General features: G+C 45.7%; 1 protein-coding gene across 2 annotated transcripts in view; it reads right to left on the reverse strand.

Annotated features, from left to right (window-relative positions):
- Nucleotides 1-20138, reverse strand: part of NR1H4 (nuclear receptor subfamily 1 group H member 4) — a 143408-nt gene that overhangs the window by 54895 nt on the left and 68375 nt on the right. For both annotated transcript variants that reach the window (XM_029599726.1, XM_029599727.1), the window contains one exon: nt 14044-14184. In XM_029599726.1, the coding sequence (XP_029455586.1) occupies nt 14044-14184 (141 nt within the window). The remainder of the gene's footprint in view (nt 1-14043; nt 14185-20138) is intronic.

The following is a 20138-nucleotide window of genomic DNA, read 5'->3' on the forward strand; positions in this document are numbered from 1 at the left end:
TCTTTGGCGTGGAAGAGTGGTCTTATCCTTTTTAAGACTTGCAGTTTATAGAAGCAGTCTTTGGTTGTTTTGTTGATGTGGGCTTTGAAGTTCAATTTATTGTCGATTAGGACACCTAGATCCCTTACATGAGTGGTTTGAAGGTTGGTTGGAAGACAGGCTGTGGGTTTGTTATCGGGTGTTATGAGTAGGACTTCAGTTTTAGATGAGTTTAGTACCAGATTAAGGCTGTTGAGGAGGCTTTTAATTTCTAGGTGGCAGGATTCCCAGAATTCGAGGGTTTTTGAGTATGATTCTTTGATAGGGATCAGGATCTGGATGTCGTCCGCATAGAGAAAGTGTATTAAGTTGAGGTTGGTGAGGAGTTGGCATAGTGGGAGGAGGTAAATATTAAATAGTGTAGGGGATAAGGAGGAACCTTGTGGGACTCCGACGGTCGAATCGTGGCGTGCTGATTCTTTGTTCTGTATTTTTACCTTGTAGCCTCTGTTGGTTAGAAATGATTTGAACCAGGAGAGCGCTAAGCCAGAGATTCCTATAGCAGCTAACTGATTAATGAGGATCGCGTGGTTTACGGTATCGAAAGCTGCTGAAAGGTCTAGAAGGACCAGCAGAAATGATTGTCCTTTGTCTGTACCTAGGATGAGGAGGTCTGTTAGGGATGTAAGAAGGGATTCTGTGCCGCGATTTTTGCGGAATCCATGTTGTGAGGCGGAAAGCAGTTTGTTATCTTCAATGAAGTCCGATAGTTGGGAGTTAACAAGCTTTTCCATAATCTTGGCTATGATAGGTAGATTAGCTATTGGGCGGTAATTGTTGGGGTCTTTTAGGTCCAGGTTGGGTTTTTTTTAAAAGTGGTTTGAGTGAGGCTTGTTTGAGGTCTTCTGGGAAGGAACCTTGTGAGAGCGAACAGTTGATTATGTCAGCCAATGTTTTGGAGATGGTTTCTGGTATTGTGAGGAGAAGTTTTGTTGGTATATGGTCTGCTGGGTGTGAAGATGGTTTCATTTTTCTAAGGATGGTTTGGATTTCAGAGGAGGAGGTAGGTTCAAACATTTCTAGGTGGGTGTTTTTGATGTGGGGCATTAGCGCTTGAGTTAGGGGAGTGGTATTGGAAGGAAGTTGGGTAAGAGAAGATAAAGCAATTGTGGAAAGATTAAACGATTTCTTTGCTTCAGAGTTTACTGAAGAGGAGGTTGGGGAGGTACCCGTTCCAGAGAAGGTTTTCATGGGCAATGATTCAGATGAACTGAACTAAATCACAGTAAACCTAGAAGAGGTGGTAGGCCTTATTGACAAACTGAAGAGTAGGATATCACCTGGATTGAATGGTATACACCCCAGGGTTCTGAAGGAACTAAAAAATGAAATTTCAGATCTATTAGTTAAAATTTGTAACCTATAATTAAAATCATCCATTGTACCTGAAGACTGGAGGGTGGCTAATGTAACCCCAATATTTAAAAAGTGCTCCAGGGGCGATCCAGGATGCTATAGACCAGTTAGCCTGACATCAGTGCCAGGAAAAATAGTGGAAAGTGTTCTAAAGATCAAAATCACAGAACATATAGAAAGACATGGTTTAATGGAACAAAGTCAGCATGGCTTTACCCAAGGCAAGTCTTGTCTCACAAATCTGTTTCAGTTTTTTGAAGGGATTAATAAACATGTAGATATAGGTGAACCTGTAGATATTGTGTATTTGTATTTTCAGAAGGCATTTGACAAAGTTCCTCATGAGAGGCTTCTAAGAAAAGTAAAAAGTCATGGAATGGGTGGCAATGTCCTTTCATGGATTACAAACTAGTTAAAAGACAGGAAACAGGAGTTGAATTAAATGGACAATTTTCTCAGTGGAAAAGTGTATACAGTGGAGTGTCTCAAGGATCTATACTAGGACCCGTGCTTTTCAACATATTTATAAATGATCTGGAAAGGAATATGACGAGTGAGGTTATCAAATTTGCAGATGATACAAAATTATTCAAGGTAGTTAAATCACAAGTGGATTGTGATAAATTGCAGGAGGACCTTGTTAGACTGGAAAATTGGGCATCCAAATGGCAGATGAAATTTAATGTGGATAAGTGCAAGGTGATGCATATAGGGAAACATAACCCATGCTGTATTTACACGATTGTTAACTCAGGTGTTTTAGTGTGCCCTTGGGCCTCAGCCTGACCCCAGATGAGTCCAGGACCGGACCGAGGGTTGACGGCGTGTTCCACCACGGCTGACGGTCATACCTTCTGCCAGGCCTACAAGCTCCCATGGCCAACAACATGATGATGTTGGAATGTGAATGGTCCTCTGACCATTCCGAGCCCTTTCGGACCTGCTGCATGGAACAGCATGGAGCAGCAGGCCTGGCCTGAGGTTGAGGGCAGACAGGCCTTGACGCGAAGACATGACAGCAGGATTTATGCAACAATGGCATCGCGGACGAAGACATGACAGCAGGATCGATGCAATGGCATCGCAGACGAAGGCTTGATACCACAGCTGATGCGAAGACATCACGGACCAATGGTCGATGCGATGGCATCCCGGACCAGGGTCGATACGACGACATCAGGAATAAGACATGATACCAAGAGTGATGCAACGGCATCCATGACAAGACGAGGAACTGACGAAGTCCAGACAAGACGAGAAGCTGGGCGGAAGGACATTGGCACTGTCTCTCAGGGCGCCCTACTCAGCCCACCCGCGGGACTGAGTCGCGGACCACCCTGTCCCACTGCGCGCCTTACATAGCCCGAGGTGGCTGGTCACAGACCACGCTGGGAGCGGGACGAGCGCAGGGAAGGATCCAGTCGAAGCAGAACTCCAAAGACGGAGCCAGTGTCTTCCGAAGCGCCACCTACGGCTGGCAGCACATGATGGCTCAGGAGCACAGGACACCAGTCCACCTGTAGGCTAGTCCACGCTCGGGCACATATCATCCGAAGGACCCCCAGCCTAACAGGTACCAGAAGGCTCAAGAGCGCAGAAGACGAAGATACAGGAGCAGGACATCAAGGAACCTGGAACATCAGGAAACAGAAGATCAAGACGAGACACCAGGACACCTAGACGGGGACCTCAGGCATGAACATGACTTGGCATGACGAGAAGAAACAACAAGAGCTCCATGGAGAAGACGAAGAAGACCTGATGGAGCTCTGGCAGGCAGGAGCCTCCAGAGTGAAGCAACTCCGATGCAAGGTGAAGACTGACTGACGGAGCAGCCCTTTTATAGGGCTGGGCAGGAAGTCCACTTCCTGTGGCTGGCCCTTTAAATCCTGAAGAGAGGCGCGCGCCGGCGCCTAAGGAGCAGGAAGCAGGGCTGTGCAGGACCATGGACAGTGGCCTGCACAGCGTCATCGCGTAGACACAGAGCTGGGCCTGAGGAGCAGGCCCGAAGACGGCAGCAGCTCCAGCTGCTGCAGGAGGCCCCAGGGGCGGCTCCAGCCACCACTCGAGCTCGGGGCTTGCGGCCTCCATGCCGTGAAGATCATATGATGTCGGGGACGGCTCCGGCCGCACAGAGGACGGCAGAAAAGGCCGCAGCTCCGGCTGCGGTGAAGACTGCTGCCAGAAACGGCCTCCGGGCCGCGGGAGGAAGTTCAGTCCGCGGCTCCAGCCGCGTAGGCAGGCCCGACAGCGGCGTCCTGCCACGTCGGGAACAGAAGAAGCAGCAAGGGTGAGTGAGCCTGCTCACGGGGGGACCCACGGGCAGGGAGTTCATAACAAAGATGATAGGTTCCATATTAGGAGCTACCACCCAGGGAAGATTTCTAGGCGTCATAGCTGAGAATACTTTGAAATCGTCAGCTCAGGCTGTGGCAGTCAAAAAAGCAAACAGAATATTAGGAATTATTAGGAAGGGAATGGTGAATAAAACTGAGGATGTCATAATGTCTCTGTATCGCTCTATGGTGAGACCATACCTTGAATACTGTGTACAATTCTTTTTTTTCAATTTAAAGTTTATTAGCTTTTCAAACAAGGGAATAACACACCCAATAGGACAAACCATATAATCAACATCTGTATACATATATCATGAAATACAGTTCACATACCAAACAGATAGTCAGCATAAACCATGTGGGTAGCACCCTCCAATTCCCTCCCCCCCCCCTCCCCACCCTTCCAGGAATCCAAGCATAAGTACATTAACTAGAGCCACCATGAGAAAGAAAACAGTGAACACAAAAGAAAAAGAAAGAAAGAAATGACCTCAGCAAGATCAGAATAGGAACAAATTAGGGTGAACAGGAGTTCTATGCCTAATATCCACCATGTCTGCCAGACAACTGACATAGTCCGGATAAAAACAAAAAACAAAAAATCACTGCTCCGCTTGTTTTTTTTCCCATTGCAAAAAGGGAGACCATGTGTTCCGGAACCTAGACAAGGAATCATGTAATTCCGCGGTGATAGCTGCCATTTTACAGTAATAATGTATTTTATGCTGTATTATTGCTAATGACGGGGTAAGATCCTGTTTCCAATAACTGGCTATGGTTAATCTGGTGGCAATAAAGACTTGATGACAAAAAGCGATGTGTGCTTTATTCATAGGCTTGTGTGGAAGTAAAAGCAACATAAAGCCAGGATCAAAGAGACCCTGCACATCTAAGACCTGTCCTAGCCACTGTGCTACCAATCTCCACAAAGGGGATATCTTATCACAAGACCACCAGGTGTGGAAGAAGGTGCCAGTCTGCCCACATCCTCTCCAGCATTTATCACTTAAATGAGGATATCGCTTATGTAGAGTACTGGGGGTGAGGTGCCATCTAGTGATAAGCTTATAGCAATTTTCCTGCAATGTGGTAGACACTGAACACTTGTGAGCTGCGGTGAAAATTTGTGTCCAAGAGTCAGAGCTAATAGGATAACCCAAGTCCGCTTCCCAGTGGGCCATATATGGGAAAGTTTGAGTGGCAGGGTTCAGTAATAAATTATATAGTTTAGATATCATCCCCCTTTTCTTGTCAACAGACTCACAAAAATGTTCAAAAAGGGTTTTTCCTCGCGCCAAATCCTGAGTGATAAGAGGGGTCCGTAAAAAGTGAAGCAGTTGGCTACCAGCCAAAAAATCCTGTCTAGGTATATGATATCTAGCTTGTATATCCGCCCATGTCATAAGTATACCACCACTAAGCAGATCCTCCATCTTAATAATCCCCTGACGGTGCCATTTTTGAAATGAGCTATTGTCCTGTCCCGCAGGAAAGAGGGAGTTATTATAAAGGCGAGTCGAATAGAAATACGACCTGACGCCAACAAGGCGTCCCTTCCATTTATTCCACAGTTTAAGAGTGGTGCCCAATGTAATAGGCACTGCCCGTATAGGAGGCCATGTATCGCGAGGTTGCCAGAAAAGTATTTTAAGAGGGCAACCCCCTAATAGGGATTCCTCAAATTTAACCCATTGCTTGATATAGCACCTTCTATGAGTATCAGGGATAGCAGCGAGCTGCGCAGCCACATAGTAGTACTCTATATTGGGAACCCCCAATCCTCCCCGTATCCATGGTTGTTGCAAGATCCGCCGGGCCACCCTAGGTGGTCGTCTCCTCCAAATAAAATCAAATAAGATCTTTTGCCAGGACCGTAGTATAGCACTACTGATAAATATAGGTAGCGTGTTAAAGAGGTATAAAAATTTAGGTAAAATATTCATCTTAACAATTGCTACTCTTCCCACCCAAGAAAAAAAATCCCTATCCCATTTCTGAATATCCTTTTTTACTCTATCCACCAGTGGTTTATAATTCAATTGAAATAATTGTTGAAGGTCAGGACCAATCTGGACGCCAAGGTACTTAAGGGAATTATGTACTACCTTGAACGGATATGTCTGTTTTATGGTCAATATAACAGCGGGGTCTGCCGACACATTCAGTAATTCGGTCTTGTCCAGATTGATTTTAAACCGGAGACTGCGCTAAAGGAAGCGATCTCATCTGTAACGCCCCTTAAAGAGACCAGAGGATTGGTGAGTGTCAAGAGAATGTCGTCAGCAAACAAGGACATTTTCAAATCACTGTTGCCAACAGTCACCCCTTCAACCTGGTTAGATGCTCGAATCCGGGTGGTAAAAGGCTCTAGGAAAAGCTACTGTGTACAATTCTGGTCGCCGCATCTCAAGAAAGTCATAGTTGCAATGGAGAAGGTATAGAGACGGGTAGGGATGTGAATCGTTTTCCATATCGTCTTAACGATAGAAATCGTGTGGCAGGGCAAGAAAATCGTCTTAGGCACGATTTTTTAGTTAAAAAATCGTTAAAAATCGTTTTTTCCGATTAGTGCGCACTAACTCGAGTTAGTGCGCACTAACTGAAAATGATACAATTTGACACTTTTCAGGTCAGTTAAGGTCAGTTTAGGAATGAATATGTATTCCTATTGGCTGCCCTCTTATTTATTCATGTTACCAAGTTTCCTACTGACAGTATATGGGGGATGGGAAATGGAAACAGTTGGTAGCTTGACAAAACAAGTAATGTGATCAGTCAATGTGACTAGAACTTGTGCCCTAACCCTGATACCAGGGGTATTGTGATCTTCCTGCACACAGTGCCCTATCCCTATTAATACCAGGAGTGTTGTGATCTTCCTGCACACAGTGCCCTATCCCTAATACCAGGGGTGTTGTGATCTTCCTGCACACAGTGCCCTATTCCTGATACTGGGGGTGTTGTGATCTTCCTGCACGCAGTGCCCTATTCCTGATACCGGGGGTGTTGTGATCTTCTTGCACACATCCCGATATCAGGGATAGGGCACTGCATGCAGGAAGATCACAACACTCCTGGTATTAATAGGGATAGGGCACTGCATGCAGGAAGATCACAACACTCCTGGTATTAATAGGGATAGGGCACTGCATGCAGGAAGATCACAACACCCCTGGTATCAGGGATAGGGCACTGTGTGCAGGAAGATCACAATACCCCGGAGGAGTGAGGGTCAGGCAGCTCCCCCCTGTCTGTGAAGCCAGCCTCTCACTAGTAATGCAGGGAGGGAGCTGTCTCAGACTTCACCATCCTCCCCCCCCCCCCTTACCCACACACCATTCACTAGCTGGGACATGGGGGAAGTCAGGAGTGAGGGTCAGGCAGCTCCCCCCTGTCTGTGAAGCCAGTCTCTCACTAGTAATGCAGGGAGGGAGCTGTCTCAGACTTCACCATCCACCCCCCCCCCCCTCACCCACACACCATTCACTAGCTGGGACATGGGGGAAGTCAGGAGTGAGGGACAGGCAGCTCCCCCCTGTCTGTCAAGCCAGCCTCTCACTAGTAATGCAGGGAGGGAGCTGTCTCAGACTTCACCATCCTCCCCCCCCCCCCCCTCACCCACACACCATTCACTAGCTGGGACATGGGGGAAGTCAGGAGTGAGGGTCAGGCAGCTCCCCCCTGTCTGTGAAGCCAGCCTCTCACTAGTAATGCAGGGAGGGAGCTGTCTCAGACTTCACCATCCACCCCCCCCCCCTCACCCACACACCATTCACTAGCTGGGACATGGGGGAAGTCAGGAGTGAGGGTCAGGCAGCTCCCCCCTGTCTGTGAAGCCAGCCTCTCACTAGTAATGCAGGGAGGGAGCTGTCTCAGACTTCACCATCCACCCCCCCCCCTCACCCACACACCATTCACTAGCTGGGACATGGGGGAAGTCAGGAGTGAGGGTCAGGCAGCTCCCCCCTGTCTGTGAAGCCAGCCTCTCACTAGTAATGCAGGGAGGGAGCTGTCTCAGACTTCACCATCCTCCCCCCCCCCTCACCCACACACCATTCACTAGCTGGGACATGGGGGAAGTCAGGAGTGAGGGTCAGGCAGCTCCCCCCTGTCTGTGAAGCCAGCCTCTCACTAGTAATGCAGGGAGGGAGCTGTCTCAGACTTCACCATCCACCCCCCCCCCTCACCCACACACCATTCACTAGCTGGGACATGGGGGAAGTCAGGAGCGAGGGTCAGGCAGCTCCCCCCTGTCTGTGAAGCCAGCCTCTCACTAGTAATGCAGGGAGGGAGCTGTCTCAGACTTCACCATCCTCCCCCCCCCCCCCCTCACCCACACACCATTCACTAGCTGGGACATGGGGGAAGTCAGGAGTGAGGGTCAGGCAGCTCCCCCCTGTCTGTGAAGCCAGCCTCTCACTAGTAATGCAGGGAGGGAGCTGTCTCAGACTTCACCATCCTCCCCCCCCCCCCCCCCCTCACCCACACACCATTCACTAGCTGGGACATGGGGGAAGTCAGGAGTGAGGGTCAGGCAGCTCCCCCCTGTCTGTGAAGCCAGCCTCTCACTAGTAATGCAGGGAGGGAGCTGTCTCAGACTTCACCATCCTCCCCCCCCCCCCCCCCTCACCCACACACCATTCACTAGCTGGGACATGGGGGAAGTCAGGAGTGAGGGTCAGGCAGCTCCCCCCTGTCTGTGAAGCCAGCCTCTCACTAGTAATGCAGGGAGGGAGCTGTCTCAGACTTCACCATCCTCCCCCCCCCCCTCACCCACACACCATTCACTAGCTGGGACATGGGGGAAGTCAGGAGTGAGGGTCAGGCAGCTCCCCCCTGTCTGTGAAGCCAGCCTCTCACTAGTAATGCAGGGAGGGAGCTGTCTCAGACTTCACCATCCTCCCCCCCCCCCCTCACCCACACACCATTCACTAGCTGGGACATGGGGGAAGTCAGGAGTGAGGGTCAGGCAGCTCCCCCCTGTCTATGAAGCCAGCCTCTCACTAGTAATGCAGGGAGGGAGCTGTCTCAGACTTCACCATCCTCCCCCCCCCCCCCTCCCCCACACACCATTCACTAGCTGGGACATGGGGGAAGTCAGGAGTGAGGGTCAGGCAGCTCCCCCCTGTCTGTGAAGCCAGCCTCTCACTAGTAATGCAGGGAGGGAGCTGTCTCAGACTGGTATCAGGGTTAGGGCACTGTGTGCAGGAAGATCCTGGTATTAATAGGGATAGGGCACTGTAAGAGATGACTGTAGTAGATTGAATAAAGATCTGATGTTTCTGCTCTCCTCACACCAAACAAAAACAACACACAAGCAGAGAAGCCCTTCTTACAAAGCTGAGCTAGTGAGTTAAGTAGGAGGAAAAGTAAACATACTGGTGCCAGTGTGGCTACTTAAAAAATACACTTACCAACAATCAATTACATATATTTGAACTGTGTACAGTTCCAGCCAGGACCACCTTTCTAAAATGCACAGTGATTGGCAAATTCAACATGCACTAGCATTTCAGGTGCCTGCTAACAAAAATAATAAACAAACAAGTTCTAGTCACGTGAGTGCTGATCATTACATTACTTTTTTTGTCAAGCTTCCAACTGTTTCCATTTCACATCCCCCCAACCATATTGGTAACATCAATAGATAAGAGCACAGCCAGCCAATAGGAATACATACATACATATTCATTCCTAAGTGACCTTTACTGACCTGGGAAGTGTGAACACTTTGTTTCATTTTCTGTTGGTGTTCGTTAGTTTCCAGTTCCATTTCCCATCCCCCCAACCATCACCTCAGTGGTAACTTGGTAACATCAATAGATAAGAGGGCAGCCAGCCAATAGGAACACATATTCATTCCTAACTGACCTTCAGTGACCTGGAAAGTGTTTATTTGTATCATTTTCAGTTAGTGCGCACTAAATCGAGTTAGTGCGCACTAACGGGGAGTTAGTGCGCACTAACTCGAGTTAGTGCGCACTAACACGATTTAACGATTTTTAACGATAAATCGTTAGAATTTCTATTGTATCGTGTTCTATAACGATTTAAGACGATATAAACATTATCGGACGATAATTTTAATCGTTGAAAAACGATTCACATCCCTAGAGACGGGTGACCAAAATAATAAAGAGGATGGAACAGTTCCCCTATGAGGAAAGACTAAAGATGTTAGGGCTGTTCAGCTTGGAGAACAGACAGCTGAGGGGGGATATGATAGAGGGCTTTAAAATCATAAGAGGTCTAGAACGGGTAAATGTGAATCGGTTATTTACTCTTTCGGATAATAGAAGGCCTAGAGGGCACTCCATGAAGTTAGCATGTGGCACATTTAAAACTAATCGGAGAAAGTTCTTTTTCACTCAACGCACAATTAAACTCTGGAATTTGTTGCCAGGGGATGTGGTTAATGCAGTTAGTGTAGCTGGTTTTAAAAAAGGTTTGGATAAGTTCTTGGAGGAGAAGTCCATTACCTGTTATTAATCAAATTGACTTAGAAAATAGCCACTGCTATTACTAGCAACAGTAACATGGAATAGACTTAGGGGCAGATTTTAAAAAAATACGCGAGTGAGTACTTTTGTTCGTGCACCAGGCGCGAACAAAAGTATGCTGGATTTTATAAGATACGCGCGTAGCCGCGCGTATCTTATAAAATCCGGGGTCGGCGCGCGCAAGGGGGTGCACATTTGTGCAACCTGCGCGCGCCGAGCCCAGCGCGGCCTGCCTGTTCCCTCCGAGGCCGCTCCGATTTCGGAGCGGCCTCGGAGGGAACTTTTCTTCGCCCTCCCCCCACCTTCCCCTCCCTTCTCCTACCTAACCCACCCCACCGGCACTATCTAAACCCCCCCGGGCTGGCGCCACGCCCCCGGGCCCGCCCCAGAAACGCCGCGGCACGGCCCCGAAACGCCGCGTCGTTTCGGGGACGCCCCCGGACATGCCCCCTCCCGCCCCTTTTCGAAAGCCCCGGGACTTAGCGCGTCCTGGGGCTTTACGCGCGCCGGTGGCCTATGCAAAATAGGCGCACCGGCGCGCGAGGGCCCTGCGCGCATAAATCCGGAAGGATTTACGTGCGCAGCCCTTTTAAAATCCGCCCCTTAGGTTTTTAGTACTTGCCAGGTACTTGTAGCCTGGATTGGCCACTGTTGGAAACAGGATGCTGGGCTTGATGGACCCTTGGGCTGACCCAGTATGGCAATTTCTTATGTTCTTATATTCTTTGCAAATTAAAGATTAAAGTACCAAAGGAACTTTTTCCCTTATGTTGTGTCACATTTGGCCCTCAAAGGCTTGTTCTAAAAAGACTTTTCCCCATCCTTGGGGCAATTTTTCAGTACTGCTGGCAATCCCCAACTTAGACATCTATATTAAAGTGTAGCTGGCTAAGTTTAGGCTCCTTTTGAACTGCAGCCAACCCAGTTACATTGCAGTTAGAAATTAGCTCAAAGTATCTGGTTGTAACATGCCCTGGCTATCCTTTCTCCCACCTCCCTAAACTTTAATGTGACAGAGAACAAGGCCCCCACTTGAGGCAGATGAACACAAGTAGGCTTCCTCTTACCTCCAGAGGCGGTAGAGGGAAAAGGGGGGCATGACTGGCTAGGGGGAGAGATGTGTGTTTCTCTTCATGTTCGGTTCAGAGAAATGGGAGGGGACATCTAAAACTAGAAACATAGATTTGTATCACCTCGAAGCATAAACTATGTGCATGGCTGTCTCAACTGAACTAACCCCGCCTCCCAGACTGCCCATTTTTGGAGGGGCTAAATATAGTTACCTAGTGAAATTTGGAAACTATATTCAGATACTCAATGGAGTACAATGTTCAGCCTCACTGATCTAGCTAGGCAATTCTTTAGTTACCCTGCTAGATTCTTCTGTATAATTGTTCTTTCTGTGCTTATGGAAAAATATCTATTGAATAAGAACCTAAGACTGTACCTTATGGAAGAAATATTTTGACAGGGCCCTGATAATTTTTCTTTAGACATGGAGGAAATGGTACAAGAATCAGCTGCCACATTTATGGCCTGATTCATGGATGCATTTTCCCATAGACACAGAATACTTAAAATCAGGAGCTATTATTTTACCAAGCAGACAGGGGTGAGCCAAATACTGGAGTCCTTCTCTACTAATATCTACTATATTTTTCTTTTAGCTTTTTTTTTTTTTTTTTTGCAAAATCAAAAGATTGATAAGGGAACATTCAAGTTTAAGTTAGGATTTTCTTTTACAGGGAATTTCTTCCTGTAAATATTGCCTAGAATTAAAAAGCCTTTGATAAGTCAGGTTCTGAAAGTTATAACCCAAGCTCTTTTTTTGCCACCTGTCTAGTCGCTGTTAGTCAGCAGTGCAATACTTAGAAGACTCTGATGCTTAATAAATGAGAAACATGAGCTCCTAGACAACAAGGTCCAATGTTTCCATTGCAAAGCAAACTCAAGTAACAGCACCTATTGTATGCCTTTATTTCACACATGCCAAGATGAGAAAATGATCAGCCACTTTCAAAATGTCATGTGGCCTCAGTCAGGTGTGCTTACACTAACCTATTTTCTTTCTCTGAGGTTTTGGGGGGTTGTTTTCCCTGTTACTTCCAGTCACAAAGACAGTCTTGTCTGGGTTCTGAATTTCACCTTCAGAACGATAAGCTGGGATTGCCTTCCCGGGAGCCTTTGTCTTATGCGACACACACTGACTTGGAAAGCATTATCAACATCTCGGTGACATTTAATTTGCATGGTTTATTAGTTGCATATCTTCCGTGAATGTGCTGTATCTTGGGATCTTTGTGGGCTGTCTAAAATTACAGAATGAAATATTAATTATGCTTGCACGCTTCTTCCGAATAATGATGCGGGTAATTGTTCCTCACAAAGCTAACTGTTCATGCAGCAGCTCTGAATCAGACCATCAGATATTGTCAAGTTATATTAAAACTCAAAGTAGATTAATTTCTCATATGCATCTGTACACATTGATGTTATGATATATTAAAATGTTTCCCTTTATTACAGGATGAGCAAAACACAAGCTCAATAGCCCTTTTGTAGAGTTCTACTAGTCCTGTTGGCCCTGAAAAAAAATGGGTATCTTTTTTTTTTTTTGCAAATTGTATTAGGATTAATAGAATAATAACCCATGAAGACGATATTGTAGAATGCATGGTGTAATAATCTACCTTTCCCCCTTTTTCATTTTTAACTTCTAATTTGCATGTGAAAATAAATGCCTAGAGAGAAGGGAACCTCGGTCTTGTCTGTTTTAGCTACTATAGGATATTACACTACATCATCTCCTCATTACTGCCCAAGTATTACAAACATTTTAGGTGCAGGTGAGACCTTTTTATTGTCCTAACTCAATACATCTCTGACCCATTTTCAAGAGCTAGGCTCCCTTATTTGTTATTTATTTATTTACAGGCGTTTAATATTCCACTTTTTTCCACGAGTGGCCTCGAGGCGGATTGCAAAACAAGTTTTAACTCAGTTATAGTACATTTGACGGTCATTTATAATCATACTTGAATCAGATATACAATGGACACCAATGAGAGTCTTAGGCTGTATAATTTATAATCCTTTCTTGACGGTTCATAGAGACAGGTCAGAAAGGCAGAGTGTCTCTGCCAAGGAACTCTAAGGGAAGATGTGGCCAAAGAACCATGCCTTAGCTTCTTCTGGAAAGTGAGGTAACACAGCTCGAGGTGTAAGGGTAATGGTATCTTGTTCCAGATTTTTGAAGCATAACAACTGAAGGCACATGCAGGATAGTCTAACCAAAGCTAGGGGAAAGGAGGAGAAAAGAGCAGTTCAAGAGGATTGAAGTTCTCTAGTGGGAGTGTAGAGGAAAAGACATTGGGGGAGATGTTCATGGGCTTGTTTATTCACACATTTATAGACGAAGCAGATGGTTTTGAATGATCTCCTGACTCCTTCATCAGGTCAGTCAGGAGCAGAGCTCTTGAGTAAGAGTTGAAGACCCAAACAGATCTACAATAAGGGCCTGATTTACTCAGCTTTGTTCCCAAAGATGCACAATGGGGGGAAAATAAATCAGGCCCTAAGGGGCAACAATCAAAAGATTTTATTCAGGTAAATGTGTGTTTAGCCACATAAAAACGTGGTTTGATTGTTGCCCCCTCTCCCCCTACCCCATATGTAAATAAAAGTATGTACGATCCCTGTAGTTTTTCCAAATTGATCCCTAAGTTTATAACGTAGCCTTGATATGTGCAAAAATGTTTTCTTACTTGGAATCTTTGGAGTATCGGATTGTGGAACAGAATTATACCTACATTCAGCTAACATCCCCATCTGCCTGCACTTCCGCAGTCGGCAGGCCTGGCACTTTCTTCTCATGTACATGTCCATCTCACAGTTCCCTCCATTTTTGCACTTGTAAACAGCATTTTTAGTGATACTTCTTCGGAAGAAACCTATATGTATACATGAACGAATAAAAAAAAAGCAACAACATGGCATTAGGATACAGAAAAATGTTTCAGGAGCTTAGTGGAGGGCATATACATTGTAATGTTTAGCTATAAGTCAGGAAAGAAAGTTCAAATTTCCTGTGCCACTTCAGTCACACAAAAAAAAATAACTATGTTTGATGTGTTGAAGTTTTAACTGCATCAAATGCAAAGGAATCTATGGTCAATATGCCTATTTACAAAGTTTCTAAAAAGTTATTTTAAATTAATTATCAGAACCATAAAGCACGTTTGCTTACCATAAGCAGTGTTTGTCATAGGCAGCATCATGAATTTGCTGCAATGTTATCCAATAGCAGCAAATGGATCCTTCTCTGTTTCATGTGAATTTTCAAAGGCCTACGCGCATAAAAACCGGGGTTTACGTGTGTGGCCGGGCCTTGCGCGCATTTTATGATGGGCCTTGGCCAAATGCATATACCCCAGTACGTGCACAAGTGCCGAACGAAGGCATGGTCTGGGTGGGGAGAGGTGGGTGGCAGCGGCAGGCCATGACAGTGCCATTAGCTGTTGTCCCAGGGAAGCGCCGGCCGGCACGTGCAGATTACTTCTGCTCCAAAGGAGCAGTAAGTAATCAAACAAAAAAAAAGTAAGTAGGTAGGAAGGGGTTAAGGGTCGAAGAGGAGAGGAGAGGAGAGGAGAGGGAAAAGGGTAGGAAGGTTAGGAAGGGGTATAGGGAAGTTCCCTCCCAGTCTGCTCCTTAATTGGGGCGGACTGGGAGGGAATTGGGGAAGCCCTTCTCCTGTCGCCAAGCGTGGGCTTTTAGAATTTCCCCCACCTGCACGCAGAGGAAGCCATCCGCCAGTGCATGCGCACGCAAATGTTAAAATCCACCGCACATGTGTGCACAGATATTGTATTTTAAAACACTCGCGCATGTTATAAAATAGCCACGTCCATGTGCGCGCGCCAGGAACCACGCACACATGGTCGCATGCGCACGTAGGTCTTAAAATCGACCCCTTTGCTCATAGAGCTTTTGATCTACTGAGCATGTGCTGGAGTTCCTGCATAGGTATTGCCTCATGAGCTCTTCAGTTGATTTTAGAGTTAAGTCTAGCTAGGTAGTCAACTCTCCAGGGAGGCGAGCAGGTAATTAGAATGGCTAATTCATCCTGCTGTCTAGAAGAACACCGTTTATGGTAAGCAAACTTGCTTCCTCCATCAACAAGCAGGGCTGAATTAGCCATGACATGTACAGAGTGGGGTTCCAAGCTGAGGGTTGCAAAGGAGCACTTACGGAAAAGAGCAAACCAGACCTCACCATGGAGAGTAGACTACTGGATGAACAGGCTACACAAAATTGGTAGTCCAAATTTAGTGTTACTTCTTGATAGTAATAGAATGTGAAGGCATACACTGTAGACCAAGTTGCAGCTTTGCAGGTATCTTTGATAGGCACAGATCCAGACAAGCCACTGATGCAGCCATAGTTTTTACTTGATGAGCTTTAACGGAATCTGTAATTTGCAGACTAGAGGGTGCATAACAGTGCATGATATAGTCAGGACTGTGCTAGCATTTTTGCTGCCCCGTGCAAACAATAACTGTGCTTCGCCCTCTTTGATTGTTTGGTTTTTAAACACAGAATAACTCACCTCAGTTAAACATGCAGAAGACAGACTCACTCTCACCAAATACAGAATAAAGAGACTAAAAACTATAAACAGAAACTGAACTGGAAACTGCAACAAGCCAGAATCTGTATGCAATACAGCAATGGAGAAATAGAATACTAGTCATCATAAATCATTTATACAACAATACAATCAAGGAATATAAATCAGTCATATTAGTAGAACCATACTTATAAAAAGAATATTTCCAAAAGTTAAGGAATAGAATAACATCCAATAATTAAGAGCTCATACAAAATTTTAAAAATTTTCCAAACAAAATATTTCAAAATGGAAGATACAGACACCCAATAATTAAAACTAATAAGGATGGAAAACTCACTGCTCTCCATACCTGAAAACATTTCATTTCCAGACAACCTGTGTATGGCATGGATTAATGAGCAGTACTAACTTTCTTCACACACACACACAGGCAAGCCCCCAGTCACACACAGGCAAGCCCCCAGTCACACACACATACACCCTAGACAGGATCCTCTACACACACACACACACACACACACCGGATAGGTTCCCATTCATTCACATATACACCCCAATCAGGTCATACCCCAGTCAGGTTCATATTCACACACACACACTCACCCCAGGCAGGTTCCCATTCATACCCCTTCCCCCCAGGCAGGTTCCCATTCACACACACACACACCCCAGTCAGGTTCCCATTCACACACCCACATACACACCAGGCAGGTTCCCATTCACACACACACACACCCCAGTCAGGTTCCTACACACACATATCAGTCAGGCTCCCATTCACACACAGACACACACACACACCAGTCAGGCTTCCATTCACACATACCATACCCCAGTAAGGCTTTAATTCATTCATTCATTCATTCATTCATTCACTCACACACATATACACACATTTATTTATTTATTTAACACTTTTTTTTATATATATACCATCTGTATATACCATATGTGTATATATATATGTGTATATACCTGACCATATGTGTATATATATATATATATATATATATATACACACACACATATACCATCGGGGCCCATTCTGATGCTCCATTCTGATGCTCCTCTTCGTGTGCTGGCCCCATTCTGATGCTCCTCTTCGTGTGCTGGCCCCTGTGCTAATCAAATCTCACAGAGCTGGCACTTCCATGCTGATCTCGTGCATCATGAAATCATCATAGAGTATGTGCTAGCTAGCTGCATGTGTTTTGGACAGCGCATGCCGGCACCGAGAAGGAACAGGAGAAAGGCCTCTTCCTTCTTTCTTCGGATGAGGTCTACCGGCGGCCTCACGGGGCTTTCCTCTTCTCGTCTGCCAGTGAGATGGAGTCCACCGGCAGCCTCATGGGCCTCATCCTCTTTCAGGCCTCCAGTGGGATGAGGTCCACCAGTGGCCTCTTATGCCTCTTCCTCTTCCGGGCCGCCGGTGGGATGGGGTCCATTGGCAGCCTTGCTTGCTGCCTCTTCTTCTACCATCCCCTCCCCGCCCAGGTGTGCCACCTTATGCAATTGCATGGTATGCACACCCAGTAGCTTTGAGCATGGATACAGTCTGCTAACCAATTGGACAATGTACATTTGGCAACTGCTATGCCTATAACAGGTAGGCTCGTAAAAGATGAATAATTGCAAGACCTGACCATGTGGCTGAGAACTCATTTGGTAATAAGTGAAGGCTCTTTTACAGTCCAATGCATGAAGGGCTTTTTCCCCTTCATGTGCATGTGGCCTTGAAAAGGACATGGACAACACAATAGACCATGTTTTGCAGAAACGTGTGGTGGGTTGATAGTACCACCCTATTAGGGAAGAACTGCATATATAGAAGGTAATGTACTAATGCCTGAAATTCACTGATTCTTCTGGCTGACATGATCACAAGAAGAAATAATACTTTCCATGTGACAAATTTTAAAGAAGCCTAGTCTAAATGTTTGAAGTGTGACATCATAAGCTGTGCCAGAATGACATTAAAGTCCCATGGAATAGGTGGTTTGGTCACTGGAGGTTTAATATGCTGTAGGTCTTTCATAAACTTTGACACTAACTGATTTCTAATTGGCCTGCCTTCTACTTGAACATGGTAAGCTGCTATGGGACTGAGGTGTATACTTTTGATGAGGTACTGAGTCTTGAAGAAGAAAGACTGATCAAGTAATGAAACAGATCTCTTAGCTCACATGCTAACAGATACATTTAAAGCTGTGAGTCCTCCTAGTTGAGGGCTTTTCTGGCAGACATCAGTATGTCTCAACTTCTTTGGGTAAGGAAAATGATGTGATCAGAGAGTGCTCAACATCCAGAATGTCAAGCTGAAGGAGCAAAGGTTCAGATGATACAGACGACCCACCCTGCTCTTGAGTTAATAAAGAATTAAAGATGGATTGGCCCCTAGAGGGATCAAGGGGCTGATGGATAGCTGGACTAGGTACGTGAACTTTACTTGTCTGGGCCATTCTAGTGCAATAAGTATTAGGAAGGCCCGGTCCTTGAGTGCTTTTTGGACAGTCTTGGATATCAGCAGAATTGATGAAAGCGCATACATGAGATCTGTATTTCAGCTGAGCAGAAAAGCATCTTGAGTTGAACTGGGCTCGCTGGGTAGAAAGGAACAAAATCTTTCCATTTTTTTTCTTCTGATGCAAAGAGGTTGATTGAATGATGTCCTCAAAGGTTGAGCAGCCTGTTGGCTATGGACTAATGTAGGGACCAGTCATGAGGGTGAAATACCCTACTGAAGTGATCTGCTAATGTGCTGGTGATCCCTGGAAGATAAGTCGCTAGAACAGCTTGATGGTCGCATGCCTATTCCCATATTTTCATGGCCTCTTAGCAGAGAGTCCATGACCCCATGCCTCTTTGCTTGTTGACATAAATTATGGTTGTTGGTCTGAATGAGAATTCTCTTCCCCTCGAGTAGATGGGAGAAGGCACTCAAGTCATATCTGATCGCTTTTATTTCTAACAGATCAATTTTAAATCATCTTTCTATTGCTGACCAAGTCCCTTGGTTTCTGAAGAGACCTATATGTGCTCCCCATCCTCTGGTGGAAGCATCTGTTGTTAGCATCACCTAATGCTTGCGTCTCTTCACACCAGTTTTACATGTTATAATTTTGATTGCATTCAAAAGCTGAAACCGCTCCTTACCCTAATTGACAGCAACCCAGAATATGAGCAGCTACTTCTGGATGCAGAAGAGCATATATGCAGTCCTATTAGGTCAATTTATGAAGTGTTTGACATGATGGCCAGCTCCTCATCAGGCTCCAAGGGAGTGAATTGAATAGCTTGGTAAAGGGCCAGCAGTATGCGTGACGACATCCATGATAAGCTAGCTGACATTCCCTGCCTCGGCGATCACCTCTTTAGAGGTGTAGAAGAAGGGGCGCTCCCTCTGTAAGAAATAGTAGTCTAGCCACCAGTGGAGCTCTCATTTAATTTCCTGTGAGACATTGAATAAAGTTGCTAAGGGCTGTCAGCTAGTCCCACTGAATGCAGAGACCCATTGCAAGTTTCACATGTGGAGGTAGGTTAACGATATGTGAACCACCACTGCCATGTGGCTGAGGACAACTAATACTATAACAAGAGGGAAAGCTGACATTCTCTCAGCAGTGTATGGTTCAGAGAAAAACAAGAGTTAGGGCATCCCAACAGAGAAAATAAAAGCAAAAGTAGGCCATGGGCCTGTAAGTAAAGAGGAACAAAATTGTACCGTAGTAAAGAAGAAACTTCCCCTGACTAAGGATTTAATCTGAAATGTGGCCTCGTTGGGAGGGCAGTAAGATACTATTATTTGATGCCACTCTTTATTTCTTAATACCCATTAACATATAGTGACATATATATTATCTCAATGTTTATTTAATGGAAAAATTCCACAATACAGAACTCAAAAGAGTTTTACCACATCACCCCAAGGAATAATCATTTAAAAATGTCCACTATATCCCACACATACCCACACTATATCCCACACATATCCCCATGCTTATCAGTTTACCAGACCGTAAAAGTCAGGGCCTTCGGATGCTATTTGAATCCAATTTCCCTTAACCATTGCCGTGAAAGCAGATAGTATTGTTGTTGCATCAAAAGTATCAGACTTACAGGCCAATACAGCACGGTGCACTCGGCCAAGCGCATCATTTAGCATGTGATTGGCTGTGCGTTTTCAATGCACGTCTATTACCCCTTGTACAGTAAGGGGTTTAGCGCGTCAAAAATGCTTGGCCAACCCCCCCAAAAACTAATAGTGCTCATCACATG

Source organism: Rhinatrema bivittatum, chromosome 4 (genome assembly GCF_901001135.1).
Source record: "Rhinatrema bivittatum chromosome 4, aRhiBiv1.1, whole genome shotgun sequence".
Classification (NCBI taxonomy): Eukaryota; Metazoa; Chordata; class Amphibia; order Gymnophiona; family Rhinatrematidae; genus Rhinatrema; species Rhinatrema bivittatum.